General features: G+C 39.1%; 1 protein-coding gene across 2 annotated transcripts in view; it reads right to left on the bottom strand.

Moving 5' to 3' along the window:
* Positions 1-21,445, bottom strand: part of SYT1 (synaptotagmin 1) — a 170,376-nt gene that overhangs the window by 112,153 nt on the left and 36,778 nt on the right. Inside the window, exons 2-3 of one of the 2 annotated variants that reach the window (XM_065414316.1) lie at positions 19,188-19,372; positions 158-280 (exon numbers count right to left, since the gene is read on the bottom strand). In XM_065414316.1, the coding sequence (XP_065270388.1) occupies positions 158-280; positions 19,188-19,372 (308 nt within the window). The remainder of the gene's footprint in view (positions 1-157; positions 281-19,187; positions 19,373-21,445) is intronic. The other variant, XM_065414324.1, reaches the window with a different exon arrangement.

The raw sequence follows: 21,445 nt of genomic DNA, 5'->3' as shown, positions 1-21,445 counted from the left end.
ACACAAATGGAGAAGGAATTGTTTCACAAAGCTTCAGGCTTGCTTTCTAATTTTCTTCAATGCAAGCTAGAATGCCAAGTATCTTCTCTGCATGCCTGTATTTTTGCAGTCTCCTTTCACCTGCACAGCAATGTATCACTGGTTGTTTGTTCCACACCTGATTGTTCTGGAAGTCATAATCCAAAGAGTATTGGATTTTCCCTAATTTTTCCTCTTCTTTGGGTTCTTCTTTATCTTCCCCGTCAGTCAGCCCAGTCTCAGCATCATCATCCTTAAGGGCCTGCAAAGAAGAAAAGAAACTATAATAAATATGACTAGCTTCTTAACACTAACCTAAAATAGATACTCTGTCCTCAAATCTATTGTAAAGCCATTAAAGCAAGCATGATGGCACAAATCCATATATGCTGTTTACATATATTTATAGTATTCAAGTTGCGCAAGAAAACTTTTTTTAAATCAGCAAGCAGCAGGGAAGCAATGGAAGTAGGAAGAAAGCTTCTTGGGACATGGCCAGCAAGAACTGTTACAAAGTCTGAAAACAGAAAGCAAATGTCAACTTGATATTTTAAAAAGTCTGCTCTAATCCAGTTGCCTCTTAAAGAGGCCAAATGTGGACAGACATGCTATTAAGTAGGCAAAGTCACATTCATTCCTCTTAAAGAGATCTCAGCAATGTCAAATCTAGCTGTGCATGCTGTGAATTATTTGCAATAGAGCCATGTGTTTGTGTAGGATTACGGCTGGTAAAAATCGAGGATTGTGGGTGAGTTCTTCCTACATTTGACAGGTTGTTATTTAGGATGAATATGAAAGCAAAAGGTATCACCATGCTGCTAGCAAATGCATGTTCATAGAAAAGGCCACCACACTAGTCCCATTGTCCTTTTATTCATTCTTTATACAAAGCTAGGCTGAACCAAACTGATTTACAGATGCACTGATTTTAGTAAAGTTAGAGAGAAATATAAATTTTGTCTATTATATAAAACAGTATTCTTCTTTTTAAGACACAGCAGCTATCTTAGATGCTACACACGAGAAAAATACAATTTGAAAACATCCTTTTGTGCTGTACCAGAAAGCAGAAGTATTCTTGTTGCAAAGGAATACATACAATTATGAAAACATATTAAAAGTACCCCATCTTGCAAACTTTTGCCTGAGGGAGAACTAAATGATGGGGCTCAGGGTAATGAGCCAAATATTAAAATAAAATGATTAATATTTCCTCATAAGCATGAAAATAATATCAAGATCACAAAGGCAAAGAATTAAACACTGAATACTTACTTGGAATTGATATGAGAAAACTGCATTCATCATAGATTTACACTCTTGCATGTACCTTTTAGGGAGTGCTTGAAAAGCTTCTGAAATTTCTATAACTTCCCAAAAGCCAGTGATTGTGGTGAAGACAATATACACTGATCTTACTTCTATTGAAGAGAACGGAAGTTTAGTTTTTTACTTTGATGTGAAGAAGATTGGGCCCTTGTATCCCAATGCCCCTCATTATTGAAAGTCCTAAATGCTTTAGCTCAGAAAGTCAAATAGTAAGGACCTGTTCCAACTATCCTTGTTTTTGTTATTAATAACCCCTTTACTGAATATATAGAATATTTGCCAGCACTTGAACTTTAGAAGAGGGACTTGTGGGAAGAAAAAATAGGATTGTACCTTTCAACCCCTTTAAAAGACTGGACTAAGATTTCTGGAAGGTAAAATGCTAAATATTTTGCTAAAAATCAGAGATTGTTCTTTTTACCTAGGGATAATTGGCATGTTTGCACCAGTAGATTGTATGGATATACAGTGTTATATATGCAAATTTTATCAGCATGAAAGTGGCACTCAATATAAAGCACTGATTATTTTCAAAAGGGCTCATATTACTCATTTTTAATAAAATGCAGAGAGTACAGGACAGTGAGAGAACCACTTGCTTGTTTTTGTTTTTCCTGTCATGCCATCAGATGGTTAGAATGAATCGACATTATTTGTAAAGACACAGATGTCAGGTGGGTGTATATACTTGAGATCCAGGTACAACGAAGGTGACAAAGGCTATACCTACAGTTGGCACTGGTTGCCAAAGAAATATTGGCTGCAAAAGCCAGACCACTCATGTCACATTCATGCCTTGACACCCTGTCTCACATATTCATGCTTACTTCATGAAATCTCTAGGAGCAGAAGCCCATGCGCTGGTTCACAATGTCACTTAAATTTAGACCAGCCGCCCCTCTGTCATGGGAGCTGGAGGGGGGCTCCACCATTATGCCATCCACAGCCCCCTCATTGGCAGAGGAGTGCCCTGCCTCCATGCACTTCTGGAATGTGTGTGTGGGGGGGTGCTGGCCAGAGACAGATTGTTTGGAAGTGAGAACCAATCAGCCAGTGGGCAGACAGGAACTGAAGCTGAGTGGTGTAGAGGGGAGTCATTGATGGGAAAGTAGAGCTGAATGATATTAGGCAGCTTTACTAAAAGACTGTCCCTCTCAGCAACCTCACTCAGTCTTTTTGTTTTTTTCTGGAGTTGTGATCGGGGGACTGTGTGACATCACACCAGTTCTCACAAAAACTCATGCATTACAACTTTGCCAACTTGAGTTCTCTGCAAAAGCATCAACCTTCTTAGTCAGTTGTAAAGAGAGCAGGGGCTGAGCAACAGTGATTCGAATAGGAATACTGAAGCAGAAACATTCATTTGTCAAGGGTACGTCTATACTTACCCGCTGGTTCGGCGGCAAGCAATCGATCTTCTGGGATCGATTTATCGCGTCTTGTCTAGACGCGATAAATCGATCCCAGAAGTGCTCGCCGTCGACGCCGGTAATCCTGCTCTGCGAGAGGAGTGGGCAGAGTCGACGGGGGAGCCTGCCTGCCGCGGGTGGACCCGCGGTAAGTACCTTTAAGTTCGAACTAAGATACTTCGACTTCAGCTACTTTATTCATGTAGCTGAAGTTGCGTATCTTAGTTCGAACTGGGGGCTTAGTGTGGACCAGCCCCAAGAATCACTTGTAAACTAAAGGTCAGATTCAGAATTGTAAAGTACTATAATAAACTTTTGTAATCTGATGCTAATGGGCTAGATCCTCAGCTTGTGTAAATCAGCATACTTTCTTCACTGAAGTCAATGAAGTAACATCAGTTTATGCAAGATGAGGATCTGGTCCAGATATCATAGATACCAATTCTATTAGTGAATGATGGATGCCGATTAATGATTTGAGCTCTCTTAGTCAGAATATAAATTACTGTATATTTTAACAGGGGAAAAAATGTTAAAAATGGATCAAAATCTCCTATGAAGTCAAGTCAGTAAACCTGAAAGAGAGAGATGGTGGAATATTTTTCTAATGAAAAATATTTCATTTTGGCTGTGCTAAACCTATTTAAAATGTGAGTAACATTTACATTTCTTAATCCCTGAGCTGCTGGTCTCTACTGAAGCTCCTTTGCTATGGCTGAATGGCAATCTTTTAAGTGCTGGCAAAGATGGCACTGCAAAAATGATCTGCCTGGTAACAAAGGATAGCATCGGAGCAGGGCCAGATTAAGGCCCATGTCTTGGGCCCCAGTTTTTGGAGTCATCATGTGATTACATCAGAATCTCCATTCTCATTTTAAAAAATAAAAGTAAATTTCTTGGCCCCTCAGTTGTAATGAAGAATTTGAGGCTGCGACCATGTGTAACTGACACAGAGACATGTGACCGAGTCTGCAGACTGCCAGGAATAATAGCTCTGAGAGGGGCAAACTGTGTGTTAACACCATGATGCACTGCTCTGAGGAGCCTTGTTAACATCACCCCAGCAGAGGACTCTGTGGCAGGAGAATTAAACAGGTCCAGCATATTCGTCCAGATATACCCTAGCTGCTGGGGTGAGCACTGCCCATCCTCTGTATCGGGGGCGGGGGAAGGGGCAGAGGAAGAGGAGATCCCCCTGTTGCTGTCCCTGCCTCTCTTGAAGGCAAGGGCATCCTTGCTGCCGTTTCTTGGGGGGGAAAAGAGGCCAAATACTGTGGCCTTTGTCTTTCAGGGAGTGGAGAGAAGACCTCTCTGACTATATTTTTAGTGATGTTAGCCATCTACTGACTCATTGAGAAGTGGTCGGTGAGAATAGGTCTCTATAATCTAGGATACTGCCTGTAGAGAAGAAGAGTTACATGCAAGTAATTTGTTTTCTCTAGGGAAGAAAAAATATCCTACACAGCTGCCAGAGCTACAGAGATCTCACTATCAAACAAATCTTAAAACAAACAAATAAAACAAAACAGGGAACACAGGAAGTTATAACAGTGGTGGATTTGTTGCACAATGCTAAGTGCACACAGACCCCAGTGAATTATTAGAATCCCTTCCACATGCATTATAGAAGGCATTTGGAAGGTAACTGTTGGGTAGAAGAGAAAGAAAAGGTACCATATGACCTGTCTCTATCAAGGAGCCAGATCGTTCTTTCTGACCTTGGACCAGAAATACAGGAGACTTATCAAACTTTGAGAATAGGATCAAGTGTGTTGATTTTACCAAGGTCAGGAGACGAGGAGGGACTGGTTGTTACCATAGCAAGCTACGTACAATAATTTTTATCTTTAAGGAAGGAATTTACTTTCAAATCAAAGGCTGGTACTTTAATAGAATCTGGGTCAAAAGAAGTTGGCACAGAAGTTTCTCGTGTGATGCATCTACTCTGTTCCAAAGAGGAAGAAGCACTGGATTGTGTCAAAGTAGTTGAAGCACCACCTAGGGATTTTTATTTTATGTTGAGGTTCTTTGGATAGGGGATATTTAAAGGAAATGTACTGTGACCCTCAGGTTTTTTTGGTCTTTTTTTTTTCCCAGCTGATCATAGTGTTTTAGTTTTTAGGTCCAATATTTCGTGATCTAGCATGCCTGTAAGCTATTTTGGTTTTTTTTAGTACTATTAAAAAGTTTATAATTATAATTTCTCTTCCTCTTCAAGCCTGTACAGTTGATTTCATGGTACTCAGGTAGCACTGGTTTACAGGGAGAGGGATGTGAAAAGTTTCTCTAATAAATTTTTAAAGGCCATTAAATATTTTAAAATTTGTTTTTCTGTAAAATATCCAGCATAAAAAGAATACATCATGGAGTGGTTGTGGAGATAGGTTTTATGTGCACTAATTTGGGATGACTTCGTAATTCACTCATGAGATTTCACCATTTCTGAGTAATATATACAAAAAACAATAAAATCATGATACCATATCATCATATGTATGTGTGTTTTGTGTATATACATATATGTAAACATGCAGAGCAGTGCAAAAAAACTCCTGTGTTAGTGCAACATAAAGGTGAAAGGTTGCACACTCATGTCACAAAAAGTCAGGAAAGTTAAGGTTCCAACTACAACATAACTCAGCCACACTATATATCTTGTATGTTTTACGGTACTTTGATGATTATAAAGATTGTTGACGAATGTATTATTTGATCCATATTTGAATGACCATTGTAACTAGTTCTAGCCAATGGTCCAGACATCAACTAACATATGACACTCTGATTTCCCTTTCTGTGCCATGTTTTAGTTAACTCTTTTTAAAGCTCTTCTGCCTTCCGGAAAACTACATTAGAACAATTCAAGTCAGAAGTGAGTGACAGTCACAACGTGCTTGTTCTTTCCTCATTTCCATAGCACAATTAAGGGTGGATTTGTACACTTCTATTTCCTTGTGCATTGCTATGAACAAAGATCCTTTCTCTTCCTCATTTTCAGTAGTCTCATCTCTTCTCGACTCCCTCAGTGCTAGAAAAACTTGGGAGGAGTCAGAATTCTGTAGGGTTCAACGAAGAGTGTTTCTTGAATTTTCACCCTACAAGCCCTTTTCATGTGCAGACAGGAGCCATCCTGCAGGGACAGCTGTTCTTCTGCTGGTTCTCCTGTCCTTCCCTTCCTCCCTCCCTCACAGCATAGCCCCCATCAGGGCCAAGCTCCCATTGATTGGGTTAACCTGTAACTTCTCAGCATCAGCCACAAAGGGGACCCCGAAGGACTAAAACAGCTCCAGGCTCTATTTACTCACTCCCAGAATTTGACATGGAAACTCTGAAGGTCTGCAAGGGACTGAGCATAGTGGGTCCTCTGATCCTCCTCAACTTCCTGAATCTCTATCAACACAGAGCTGAGCCACGTGAATCACAAAATGGGAAAATACTGCAGCAAGGGTTGTCCTCCTTCACCTACTACATAGAAAGGGAGAGGAATCATGTATGAGGGATCTCCATGCAAAGATCCATGAAGAAGTCTACAGCCCATTATGCTTCTGGTCTCAGTCATCTTACAGGATTGCATTTGCTAGCTCCTCACTAATTTCACTGTGACCTCGCTAGGACTCCAAATAGGCTAAACTCTTTCAGTGTCATTTGTAGAAGGATATCTTCATCAGGATTGTTTCCACCCACTAAGTGGACCATGAATTCATGCTTCAAAAAACAGTTAACAAAATCAACCGTGAAAGCACCTCGGTAGTAAAAATAAACAAAATCATGTAGAGTACAGTCTGTAAGTCTACCTGCCAAGCAACGTTCACTGCAGTCTGAATTCCACCCAAGGCTATCCCATCAGCCAATCTTTTTGTTCACAGGGTGAAAAATAGGGTTATTTCAAATGCCTGCATGCTGCCCTGGCCTCAGGATTGTGCAAAGCTTGTTGAATGTGCAGGCAGGAAAACAATATTCATATTATAAAGAGAAAATTTTGTGCTATGTCCAACAATGCAGTTTGTCGCAAGGCCAATTTCCCTCCTTCGCCCAAATTTGATGGCCAAGCTCCATATCTCTCTCTTATTTCAAGCCAAACTCAAGCACAATCATTCAGGCTTGTTTTTTCTAACCTCCACAGGTGGATTGAATATCCAAAGAAAACAATGAGGAACTGCTGAAATCCCCACAATATGAGTACATATCTTATATCATATCAGTTCCACACACATTCAAGAACAGCATAGCTGTGACCCTCCTGATCTTTTATACCATAGGGACAGGAGGACCTTTAAAAGTTACTGGCTGATTTCCCATCATCCACCAAAACAACAGCCTGGTCTCCTCGCTATTGTAACTACATTCGCTTATCAGAGTCCCTCAGAAGGAGAGGCAAGTCTCATTCTTCCAGCATCTGCTTGCTCTCCATGAATTCATTAAAAACCCATTTTGTTTCTCAGGTTCCAGTGGCTGAGCCAAGCTTTGGTTACTGTGAAATCTACTTTATGCACTACTGCTGCAAGACTGTTGTCCTACATCAGCAGTGGGCCATACCGATGCACGTAATGAGCTGTGTCCAACACGGAGCGTTTTGACATCACTTTCTTCCTTGTTATACAGGTTTTAAATGGACAGCCAGTTACTCAAAATGTTTTGGTTTTGAGAAGTGTTGTGAGGTTAGACAAGGCTTTTGAAGTGTTTCATTAGATATCAGTGGCTCATTTGGGTATTGTTTGTAGCCATATTGCTATCTTTGGTGCAATCTGAACATGGACTGGAAGCTGGAAGACACTGTACTAAGTGTGGGAGATATGGCTCCCCACAAGCAACCCCTTTATCTGCAGCCAGTATCAGTTTGCTGAAATTGAACATGATAATCTAAATTAATCATTATAACCACAATAGGTCACTTCATCCAATTTGGACTGTATGCATTTTACAGTGCAATTAACATAAGCATAGCCAGCCTTATGATATGTGAAGCCCCAGGCTGCTATAAAGGTTAAAATCAGGCAATGAGTTGTCTTCCCCTTTGTCACAATTGCTTGAGATAGTGACTGGACTATACTCTGAACTGCAAACTGGAATGACCAGAGAGAGCATTTGCTATGCTTGTGTTTAAAGCTGATCTCGATATAAATTTTTCGATTTCCTGATTTTTGAGATTTTAACTGTGTTGTCTTAATAATGCATCAATGAAGGCCTTTGCATTTATATTCCTAGGTTCTGTGCTTATTTTTAAAGAGAAAATGCCTTTGCTTAACAATGTTAGCATTTAAATAGTCCCAATTATGCTATGGAATTCATACCTCAATGAATTGAATTGTTGCTGCTATTGTGCAATTTCAAGTGTTTACTTTGATCTCTAAAGACCTATGTAGTATTGGCTCTGGCTCCCCAAGACATCCCCAGTCCATAGCAGCAGCTGAGATTCCTTAGCATTTGGGAACAGGAAGCAGTGTGTTCTCAGGCCACATGTGTAGTACAATTTTGCAACAAGTTCCCACCAGTGCTACACCTGGTTCACCTGCCCGAGTGGGGATTTTTTCTTAATATTGTCTAGAATACATAGGGCCAGAATGAATGGCCCTTGAATCTGGAATTCACTACTAGCCTTGGTCTGTCAGAGCTTGACTTGAGACAAGTCCCTAAAGCTGAGGAATCTCTGAATTTCTCCCCCACACCTGTACTTTTGTACCATCTGTTCTCCTAAGGCAGATAGAATGTGATCAAAAGCCCATTTAAGTCAAGGGCAATCTTTCCACTGACTTCCAGAGACTTTGGATCAGGCCCATAGGGAGGATTTTACTATGTATGTTTCAATTAGATGTATATAATCTGACTCATACAGACTGCCCCAGCAGCAGACACTGAACTGGTCAGGCTGGGCAGAGAGAACTGTAATAATATCCAAAAGGGAATGGGGTTTCAATAAACTCTGCTAAAGTCTTAGGCAATACCACCTGTTATAAGAGTTGTTTATAACGAATAATATGTATATCTGTGTGCATAAATATAATGATAAATAAAGATCGCCATCTAGTTGCATATAATATATATTTCTTCACACAATGCACAGTCAACCTGTGGAACTCTTTGCCAGAGGATGCTGTGAAGGCCAAGACCATAATAGGGTGCAAAAAAGAGCTAGATAAATTCATGGAGGATAGGTCTATCAATGGCTATTAGCCAGGATGGGCAGGGATGGTGTCCCTAGCCTCTGTTTGCCAGAAGCTGGGAATAAGCATCAGGGAATGGATCACTTAATGATTACCTGTTCTGTTCATTCCCTCTGGGGCACCTGGCATTGGCCACTTTTGGAAGACAGGATACTGGGCTAGATGGACCTTTGGTCTGACCCAGTATGGCCATTCTTATGTTCTTAATAATAATAGCATCTGTTGTATTGTTCATAATTTTGTAGGTTCAATAACATTATTATGGACTGCAAATGTCTTGCTGGGGGCAGCTCTCCCTAAACATACTCAGAAGTCTGGGGACTGCTACTACTCCCCTCTATGGTGTGAAGCTTATTCCTCTCCCTGGCCAGCCCTATTGGCTAGTTTGTGGTGAGGGGGAAGGATAGAGACATGGGCTGACTTTCTCCCTGACCCTTTGGGGCACAGAGCACCCCAAGGGAGTAACAAGGCAGTAGACCCTTTGTATCAAAGAATGAAGAGGCTGCAACTCTGCCTATCCTTTGTGAGGACTATGCAGTGGGAAAGGCTCCTCGCACTCTCCCCAACGACTATGGTGTACTCATTAAGGGCCGAGTAGAATCTGGTCTTTAATAAGGAGCTCAGAGGTTGGTCTACTGGGCAGGTGAAAACAAGGTATTACAATGGAAACTAGTATGCAACTGCTTTATTACAGAAAGTAACAGATCTAAGATACGTTATAATTTATACTCTAATATAAAATTAAAATCATTCTAACTGTAAAAGAATTTCCTATAAAATTAATAAATGAATTATTTTACTTGTAAAAATGTAAAAGACTTTGAATGTGTGGACCAGTAAGTTAGAGAGGTCATGTGCTCGTCAGAAGACATATAGAGAGGGAAATAGCATATACCACAGAATGGGAAATGGCCTATCCCATAGCAGGGAAGCATATCATTACCAGATAAAGAAACTGTACTCAGAGGAGTCCAGTTCAGAAAAGGGATTACAGAAGAGAAGGCTAGTGTCAGCTGGAGAACCTTTGTTTCAGAAACCGATTTGCTTGACAGTTGACTTTTTTGCTGGGCACTATTGGCCCTTGGGTGAAATCTTGGCTCTACAGAAGTCAATGGGAGTTTTGTGACTCTTCATTGGGACTGGGATTTTGATGCTTGCTTTTTTGTGGGTTAATGTACATTAATTTGCTCTTTTTCCTAGATATCTGAAGGTATCTAGTATTAAAAAGCTCGCTCCTTCGGCATATTTTGTTTCTATGCGGACAAAGAGTTTTATAGCCCATAAGAATACGGAGTTAGTTTAACTAATCAGTTACACATTGAAGGGTGGTGAAGTGATGTTACCATTGTATAATTTAAAGATTTTAACGGAGCAAATATCTTACTATTTTATAATTTAAAGAGTTTAATGGAGTAAATATCTCCTACCTGTTAAACATGAATTAAACATGGTAGCGTTTTTTGACATGCTTCCAATTCCATGCACAGGGCCAGTTAGACAGTCAAAACAGCAAGGTCTCAATGAATGAATGAGATGATAGTGGTCAGAGGGGGGGATTTATTAGAGGTTTATTAGGAATTGGGGAACACTTGGGAAAGGAGGAGCCTATACAGGAAGGATGGACTCCACCTAAACCAATATGGAACCGGACTGCTGGCATATAAAATTAAAAAGGTCATAGAGGAATTTTTAAACTAAGGGCTAGGGGAAAGCCAACAATTGCAGTGGAGCACATGGTTCAGACAGAGATATCCCATAGGAGTGGGGATACATTATATTCTAGTAAAGAGGAGAGGATAGAAGTAGTTAAAATACAGATAAGAACCAAAGAGAACCAGTCAAATGAAAGAGAGTTCCGTTCAATTATATCACATGAAGACAGACAGGTAAATATTGATAAATTGTATAAGTGCTTGTATATAAATGCAAGAAGGCTAAATACTAAGTTGTGTGGACTTGAATGCCTGGTATTAAAGGAGGACATGATATAACAGGCATCACAGAAACTTGGTGAAAAGATGATAATTAATGGGACATGGTAATACCATGGTATAAAATATATAGGAATGACAGAGTAGGTGTGACTGTAGGGGTCAGCACATTGTATGTGAAAGAAAACAGAGTCAAATATAGGAAAAATCTTAAGTGACTCAAACAGTACCATAGAATCTTTATGGATAGTAATTCCATGTTTGAATAATAAGAATATAGCAGTAGGAGTATATTACCAACCACCTGACCAGAATGGTGACAGTGATTGTGAAATGCTTAGGGAGATTAGAGAGGCTACAAAGACAGAAAATTTAATAATAATGGGGGATTTCCACTATCTTGATATTGACTGGGCACATGTCACCTCAGGATGGGATACAGAGATAAAATTTCTAGATACCATTAATGACTACACCTTGGGAGCTGCTTGTCCTGGAACCCACAAGGAGAAAGGCAATTCTTGATTTAGTCCTAAGTGGAGCACACCATCTGTTCCAAGAGGTGAATATAGCTGAACATCTCGGTAATAGAGATCATTAAGTAATTACATTTAATATCCTTGTAAAGGGGAAAATGCCAAAGAAATCCACCACAGCAGTATTTAACTTCAAAAAGGGGAACTACACAAAAACGAGGAAGCTAGTTAAACAGAAATTAAAAGGAACAGTCAGAAGAGTGAAATGCCTGAAAGCTGCAAGACAACTATTTAAAAACTCCATAATAAAGGCTCAAACTAAATGTACACCCATAATAATAATAATAATAAAAACAGTAAGAAGACCAAAAAGGTGCCACCATGGCTAAACAGCAGAGTAAAAGAAGTGGTTAGAGCAAAAGGCAGCCTTTAAAATTTGGAAGTCAAATCCTACTGAGGAAAATAGAAAGGAACATAAACTCTGGCAAGTAAACTGTAAAAATATAATTAGGTAGGCCAAGAAAGAATTTGAAGGGCGACTAGCAAAAGACACAAAAACTAAACAGCAGTTATTTTTTAAGTACATCAGAAGCCTGCCAAGCAATCAATGGGGCCAATGGACAATCAAGCTGCTAAAGGAGCTCTTGAGGAAGACAAGGCTATTGCAGAGAATCTGTTAAATGAATTATTTGCATCAGTCTTTACTGCAGAAGATGTAAGGAAGATTCCTATACCTGAGCCATTCATTTTAGGTGACAAAGCTAAGAAACTGTCCCAGATTGAGGTGTCAGTAGAAGAGGTTTTGGAACAAATAAATAAATTAAACAGTAATAAGTCTCCAGGATTAGATGGTATTCACCCAAGAGTTCTGAAGGAACTCAAATATAAAATGGCAGCATTACTAATTGTGGTATGTAACCTATTGCTTAAATCAGCCTCTGTATGAAATGACTGGACAGTAGTTAAATACTGCCATTTTTTTAAAAAAGGCTCCAGAGGCGATCCTGGTGATTACAGGCCAGTAAGGTTAAATTCAGTACCAGGAAAATTGGCTGAAATTATAGCAAAGAACAGAATTATCAGATGTATAGATGAACAAGATATATTGGGAAAGAGTCAATACAGCGTTTGTAAAGGGACATCATCTCTCACCACTCTATCAGAATTCTTTGAGCATGTCAACAAGCATGTGGACAAGGGTGATCCAGTTGATATAGTATTCTTGGACTTTCAGAAAGCCGTTGACAACGTCCCACACTAAAGATTCTTAAGTATAGTAAGCAGTCATAAGATAAGAGGGAAGATCCTCTCATGAATTAGTTACTGGTTAAAAGATAGGAAACAAAGGATAGGAATAAATGATCAGTTTTCACAATGGAAAGAGGTAAATAGTGGGGTCCCTCAAGGATCTGTACTGGGACTTGTGCTGTTCAACCTACTCATAAATGATCTGGAAAAGGGGTTAAGCAGTGACATGGCACAGTTAGCAGATGATACTAAATTACTCAAGATAATTAAGTCCAAAGCTGACTGCAAAGAATTACAAAGGGATCTCACAAACTGGGTGACAAAATGGCAGATGAAATTCCAGGTGGATAAGTGCAAAGTAATGCACATTGGAAAACATAATCCTAACTATATATACAAAATGGTGGGTTCTAAATTAGCTGTTCCCATTCAAGAAAGAGATCTTGGAGTCACTGTGGATAGTTCTCTTAAAATACCTGCTCAATGTGCAGCAACAGTCAAAAAAGCCCACAGAATGTAGGAACCATTCAGAAAGGGATAGATAACAAGATAGAAAATATCATAATGCCACTATATAAATTCATGATATGCCCACACCTTGAATACTGCATGCAGTTCTGGTTGCCCCATTTCTAAAAAATATATAGTAGAATTGGAAAAGGTATAGAAAAGGGAAAGAAAAATGATCAAGGGTATGGAACGGCTTCCATACAAAGAGCAATTAAAAAGATGGGGATTGTTCAGCTTTGAAAAGAGATGACTAAGGGAAGAGACAACAGAGGTTAATACAATTATGAATGGTGTGGAGAAAGTGAATAGGGAAGTGTTATTTACCTCTTCACATAACAAAAGAACTAATGGTCACCTAATGAAATTAATCGGCAGCTGGTTTAAAACATACATAAGGAAGTACTTCATACAATGCACAATCAATCTGTGGAATTCATTGCCAATGGATGTTGTGAAGGCTAAAAATATAACTGGGTTAAAAAATTATACAAGTTCATTTAGGCTAGGTCCATCATTCCCTCTGAAGCATCTGGCACTGTCCACTGTCGAAATACAGGATACTGGGCTTGATGAACCATTGGTCTGACACAGTATGGCCATTCTTATGTTCTTAAGGGCTGGTCTACACTAACCCCCCCACTTCGGACTAAGGTACGCAAATTCAGCTACGTTAATAACGTAGCTGAATTCGAAGTACCTTAGTCCGAAGTTACCGCGGTCCAGACGCGGCAGGAAGGCTCCCCCGTCGATGCTGCGTACTCCGCTCGCCGAGCTGGAGTACCAGCGTCGAAGGCGAGCACTTCCGGGATCGATCCGGGGCACTTCCGGGATCGATCCGGGATCGATTTATCGCGTCTTAACCAGACGCGATAAATCGAACTCAGAAAACCGATTGCTTACATCCGGACCCGGATTTACCCCCGGTCACACAGTGAGTCAATGGCAGGACTGGGGATGGAATCCATACAGCCTGATTTCCAATCTCCTGCTTTAGCTAATACACAAACTCCTCCCAAGATAAAAATCTCTCACAAATAGCAGTGTTTCAGCCTGATGCAATTAGAAATGGCTGAGATATTAAATCGCCTTCTCCACAAATGCTTTGTGACCCAATAAAAGGTGCAGACCATCACGGCAATTATTCTCCAAGAAACAGGGCTGAATTTTTGATAATTTTTCAGTGCCACTGTTCATCACAGAAGTGAATAAGTCTATTCCTTTCCCAAAGGCTGAGCTTAAGCAAGAAATTTGCTGTACCAATGCATTAAATTCAGACCCATTAAATCAGCAGCTATTACAGTGTCTCTAGAGTTGGATGTTTTTCTACAGATGAAAAAAAAAAACCGCAGGAGAAAATTATGGGAGATTGGTAGAGACTGGAAGATTGGTAGAGACTGATAAACTGAAGCACAGAAAATTGTGATAGGGATATCTTTAAAAAATGTTGGACTCCGTCTGCATCCAGGTACACCAGTGTAATTCTGGAATTACCCCACTAAAATCAATCTGGTGTGGAGTAGACTTTGGCTGACACCTTGAAGTGTACTCACTGTATTAAGACTACAAAATAACGAGAATAAAGTAATAGCATGAGTTACTGATTATTTTAGCACCAGTAGAAAGAGACAATTGTTTTGGTGTTTTTGAATATTTTTCTGTTTTGGTCTAGATTTGATACAGTGAAAATGCATATTAAAAAGAAATAAAAGCAGTACATTTCTTTTTTGCACATACCAATTTTAAACTTGAGCTTTCTAGTACATTTTGACTTAATATATTTTAAGTATGGAGAAAATGACAACCTTTTATCCCACAAAAAAAAAAATCAATTTAGTTCAGCCTTTTGATGTGTCAAAGCTATGTATAAATCTTAGCTGAGGAGCCACAGCTGTCAGGAGACTAAATATATCAGAGCTTTAGATTAGGCGTGTCCAAATAGCAAAATAAACCTACCGCAAGTGACAATCCAGAACAGTCATGAGACACAACATAGATAAGGATGACATAGAAGGAAGAAATAAAAATTAAAATATCCACGCACAAACATTCGTAAAAACCATGGAGAAATGACCTTTTTCACAGATAATATATTCTTTATTCACCTCCTTTACACAAGAAAGGCCTGATCCTGCAACCTTTACTCATGCGATTGGTCCTGCTGGAGCAGATAGCTCTACTTGCATGAATAAGAATTACTCTCATGAGTAAGGGTTTGAAGATCAGGATCCTAATCTGTACTTTAACTATTCTCCCTCTTCACAGCAACAACATTTATTCAAAATATCATATTAAAATTATGTTAAAGAAAAAGAACATGCTGAAATATGACAAATCTATCTGAATACTGGATATTACACAATTCCGTGTCTAACAGTTACCAGTGATAAGGCTAAAGTTCTGACTCTGCAATCAGATCTACTTAAGGTGACCAGATGTCCCGTTTTTAAAGAGACAGTCCCATTTATTGGGACTTTTTCTTATATAGGCGCCTATTACCCCCCACCCCCTGTCCCGTTTCTTCTGGTCACCCTAGATCTACTAGTATGGACCCCTGTGACCATGCAGAGCCTCATTGGCTTCAGAGGGGCTCTAGGTGGGCACAGGGGCTGCTACTAGCAGGATCAGGGCCTAGAGTCAGTGGAATGTTATTGATTTTAATGAATATTTATTGGAAGAAGAAAAAAAGAAGTTACTTTGAGGGCCCAATCCTTTAGCTCTATCAAGTGGAATAATTCCCAGTGAAGTTAATGGGACTTCTGCATGCACTATGGACTGGAACTTGCAAGCTGCCTATTGCCTACCAAGAGGTATTGAGCACTCAACTTCCACTGAAATCAAAGGGAAGTGAAGGCACTGTGTTGAATCCAGGAGGTGATCAGAACTTTGCAGGGTAGGGCCTAATGACTACAGGATTAAGCCTTTGTGCTTTGGCAACATTTCAGATTTCTGGCACCATACATGGCCAATGCAATAATTATTTCCAGGTGGATTAGAGTAGACCTTTTTCATATAGATTTGTCTATTTGCTTTAAAATGTATCTCCTTGATATCTCGGAGGCACTCTCTTGCCATTTTATTTGTAACAGCGGCACTAAAATGATTACCTTCTGAAATAGCTTACATTCAATTTAGCAATACACTGTCTTCATGTGGAAATGCTAAAACCTGTGGTGTTGATTCAAGAATAAATCATTAACTGATTGTGCTTATACTGAAAAACAAATACTGCAAATTATGGTCAAGGTTTTCCAGATTAGGAATTAAAGCTGATAGGAGTTAATAGGTACTTAGGACTTATGAAAATAAGGCCACTGATTTAGATGCCAAAATATGGACCTAAGAGCCTAACTTTAGCAACCCATTTCTGAAAATGTTGGCAAGCAAGGCAGATCCTCAATTGGTGGAAATTGTGATAGCTCCACTGGCCTCAATGGATATGACAATTTCCACCATCTGAGGATCCAATCCTATATGTTCAGTGGTGCATAAATTTATCAACAGACCACTGGTTAAATTCTAAATATATGGACACATTTATTTTAAAATAAATATAAAGATCATGTGACGATATTAAGATATATGACTTGAAACTGTAGCTTTTTGTATGCTTTTTGCAAAGTTTTGATTATCTCCATGACAATGAATTAGTAACTGGAATTTGACCTTTGTTTTCCTCCAAAAAGGGACTATGTGTCAAACTCTTCATTAACTATTAAGCATAATTTTATATTTCAATGCTAGAGTCATTGGTCATTTATCCAGGTCATAACAAGTATAATAATAATATACTATAAGTACATAATAATATACTTAATAATATACTATAAGTACAAGAACAGTCTTATATGATACAGAACACATCTCATACAGATATCTACTAACAACATACGTTACTTGTCCTACAAAGAAATGTTAGGTTTGTTATCGTTAGTATCATTTGATAGCACACAACAAACACACTGAATTTTATCCCAAAAATGTTCAAATGGTATTTTCAAATTATTTTCGCTTCTACGGTCAAAAGTTTGCTAAAGTTGGCCAGGACTAACTAAGCATTTAATGGACTGCTTTTTCAGACAATGTCTCAGAGGGAAATATCTCACAATTACTTTAATATTAATAAACTAGAACAAATTGTATAGCTCAAACACAGGGAGTCCAAGCATGCCTCCTCAAAGTGCCTGAATCAAGACAGTATAAGAAATTTCTTTTTAACATTTATCATATTAAGTAAAACAAAATCCTCATTAGACTTTTGCAAGGGAGGATCCAAGTTTTCTGCTCAGTAATATTCTGAGCTTCACCTCATTGAGCCCTTTAACTGTGGAATTTAACATATTTTGTGGCACTTCTGATGACAGAAAGCTATATACAGTGGTCACCATTAAAATGTTGATCCATATAGTCTTAAAGTAATGAGCTTTCCCCACAATATTACTTATTCAGTATAGGGAATGCCTGTAATATCTTGTATCCGAGGGGTAGCCGTGTTAGTCTGGATCTGTAAAAGGCAACAAAGAGTCCTGACGAAGTGGGTATTCACCCATGAAAGCTTATGCTCCAATACGTCTGTTAGTCTATAAGGTACCACAGGACTCTTTGTTGCTTGTAATATCTTGATAAAGCTAATTGCTTTCAAATAGTGTGTAAATGAAGAGTCCATTTTCAGTTATGTGCAAACTGTGCCTCTAAATTTAGTCAATGGGCCTGCAAATGTAAGGAGTAAGGAAATATTAAAGAGCTCTCTGGCTGGATACTGCATGCTGCTAAGGGCCTGATCCTGCTGCCGCTGAAGTCAACTGTGGAACTTCCACTGACTTCAGTGGTGCAGGATTAGATCCCAAATGCACAAAGAGTGCCTTCAGATTCTAATCTTCCCCATGCAAAGTCTTAATTATTTGCAGAAGTGAAGCTGAAGCATCTACTCCAGCTGAAAAGGTTTTGTGCTGCAGTTCCTTAATTCTCCTGAATATACATTATTTGAAAAATGTACTCCTGTGTGTCCTTAGCTGCTGAAATACTTCCAGATGATCTACACAACAGTGTGGTTTTATCCCCACTCATCAACCCTAGCACTAACTAGATAACTAGTGAAGATGGTTTCGTTTGTATTTTACCACCCCTGTATTTACCATACATCTGAACTCTTTACCACCCCATCCCACAAGAGAGCCAACACTGTGGAATTTTCCTCTGATCAAACGTGTAGACAGTCTTCTTCCAGATCAATGCTAATCTATTCTGTGGCGCCAAGGGAACATTGGATTAGATGCAGGGTCCTGCAACCTTCCAGTTAGTGCCCAAGTATAGCACCTCTCACACACACAACAGGTCAGAAGCAAGGGTTTCTTTGCTGTTCTCCAATTAACGTTGCGCAAATAGCAGCATGATGATCTGTCCCCAAGCCATTCATTGGCTCTCAGCTAAAACTGTGTTCTGTCACCTTTAATCTCCTTCTCCCTCCCACATATATAACTCTGCCTTCATCCTCCTGTCCAATTTTCTTTTATTCTTTCCTTTTCTTGTCCCTTTCCCCTGTTCCTTTGTGTCTCTTCCACCATTCTTCTGCTGCACTTTGCTTTTGGTCTCTCTCTAGGTAAGCTTCTGTTTTTGTGCAGCAAGAGATTTAGTAGCCCAGGTCCACTCTTGCATGTCATTTAGCCTCACAAGAACTTGATTAGTACCAGTCATCCAAACATGGGTTCTCTCTACCTCACTATTGCACCTGGTCCTAGTCAAAGTCCTATATAGATATGGCTGTAAGACTCTCCCCACAGCTATATTTTTGAGACCACCATTTGCTCAAAAAACCCCTCTTCTATATGGACCAATTGCAGTATTCCTCCTCTCATTTGGAGAGAAGTTAACTGGCTGCTTTGAAAGCATTGACTAGTGCTGCCACCAGTAGCGTTTGCCTGTAGAGTTGGCATCCTCCAGTGGGCACCAGGGGGTTACTAACTGGAATTCCAATACAAAGCGCAGACAGCTGGTCTCCACTACTCAGCACCACTATCCAACCATTGAGCAATACCATAAATAGATAATTGCTGGAAGACTTAACACTTTAAACATAAACAGTGTCCAAGAACAGGATGGCTACTTTACCTGGTCTTTCATGGTCTTCCCTAAATCTTTAACATCTTTCATGTTAATAGCATTCTTCCCTCCCTTTTCCTTTCCCTTCTTCTTGTTCTTCTTTTTGAACAAGCATTTCTTACAGAGACAAAAGCAGCAGGTAAGGATTAATAGGACTGCAACTATGGCTATGGCTATTAAGGCCCAAGGTGGCACTGGAAGAGAAAAAGAAACACACACAAAGTGGTACACTGTTAGTAAATTTAAATGTAAAAACCAATAGATTTCATTTGTAGCCAAACCTTTTATCAAACTTTTGAGCATGTATCTAAAAATATTCTGTTGAATTTGTATATTTCCCTCAATTGAACATTTACACAGAGAACATTAATATAACAAAGCAAACATTATCTATCTACATACTTGGAAATAAACAACAAAGAATGTAACTTGCAGTTATTTAGATTAATCAGCAGGAATAATTTGATTTGTCTAATGTACTCACAAGGTACGCATCTAGCAAAAATTTAAAAACCACCTTTAAAATGTTAATCATGTTTAGAGGAAATTGTTTACATCTCTCTGTATAATCATTCTTGTAACCCACCTGGCATTATGGCCTGGTAAACCAACCTAGCTTGAAGTCATGTGGCGCTGACTGGGGACTTGCCTCCAACAGAGCTTAGGTAAAGAAGTGCCTCTGATCCACACAGGCAATTTTAATGAGCAGCATTTTTCCACTGTTTTATTTGACAGACTAGAGGGCTACTCATTATAGATGCAGGTCAAGGTTATCAGTAAACAATGACCAAGGTCAGAGGACTGCTCAATCCAGCATCTATGCTGATAACCATCAAGTCCTTCAGATATTGGCAATGATTCAGTGTACATCTATGTTTTCATTGAAGTCTTATAAAGAAAAACATGTTTAGTTTATTCATTCAGTCCAGGCTTCTGGACACTGCTGTAATACAAACAAAGAATACATAATAATAATGATGATGAATTGGTCTTGCAAAAATTAAGACGAGAATTATCTTCACATAAGTAAACTTTAATATGACCTCTTCTGATTCCCATACTTTTCATTGACATACATGACAAAATACATAACGTGATAAACAATGGGGTTTTAAAGAGGAGAAACATTTTTGTGTCTTGAAATGTATTCTGCCTATCAGTTCTGCAAGGTATTCTCTCAACTCAATACATAAAAATCTCTAAAATTATACAGGGCACAACAAAAGTGGTAACCAAATTTACATCAGTGAATTACAAAAGGAAAGTGGATAGTGAAAATACAGAAAAATTAATTGCTTAAAGCAGCCAAGTAGAGTAGAAAGCATGAATACTGGAAGTTGCACTAGAGATTGCCACTTCAAAAGGAAATTAAAGTGTTAGTGATCAGCTTCCTTATTTGTACTTTTTATTTTTCAAACTGCTTTACTGATAGATATAAAAAGACTGTAGGAGACATGTTTGGAATAGTTAAATAATAAATTCCATAACACTTTATGTGTCTCCAAATGTTTATTTAATGTAGTTGCCATAAAAGAGATGTTGTACCGTATGTAGAATAAATGTGAACTGATTATCAAAGAAATGAATGTTAACAGATACAGTGAGCAGATTAGCAGCTGTTTAAGAGAGATATTTTATGGAGGTGGGTGTAGCAATTCCATAGTTAAGGCTGCATTGAAATCTGCACTTATTGCAAGATTAAAATCTCCATTTCATGCTTTAACGATTGAATTTTGTTTTCAAATTTGGCACAATACTTTAGAGGGCAATTGACTTTTCTATGTCATTTATTTTTTTGTAAAGTATTTACTAACTTTTCCAGAAGAAACCATTTAAAAATGCTGCCTTTGGGAATTTTTACCTTATTTTCCTCATGTTTCTTTGGGTTCCTCTTTTATTAACTCCCCCGTCCACCAACCCACAGTCCTTGTCAATTCCAAACATCACATGTAAACACAGTCTACAACTACAACAGACGTGTAGGCCACTTTTAACATCTGAAATTAAATATAAAGTGCTAGTCTCCTTACTTGGTATAATCTAATTGAGTTATGCCAAGATTAACCAAAGGAACTGCTCAGATCCATCAGCTATTTCTGTTTTCCAGTGCTGCCAACCCGCTTCACCAGCTGTGCTTTGCACATACTCCCAGTGATGTGGGGAGACAGGCTGGCAACAGGAGGTATGAAGATGGACTTCAGAAGAAAGAGGGGACTCTGTGTGTGTGTGGGCGGGGGGGGGGGGCATGGGAGGAAAGGGAGGATATG

The sequence above is a fragment of the Emys orbicularis genome, chromosome 1, assembly GCF_028017835.1.
Source record: "Emys orbicularis isolate rEmyOrb1 chromosome 1, rEmyOrb1.hap1, whole genome shotgun sequence".
NCBI lineage: Eukaryota > Metazoa > Chordata > Testudines > Emydidae > Emys > Emys orbicularis.
The sequence above is the reverse complement of the archived record's forward strand: the minus strand, read 5'-3'. Positions and strand labels throughout refer to the sequence as shown.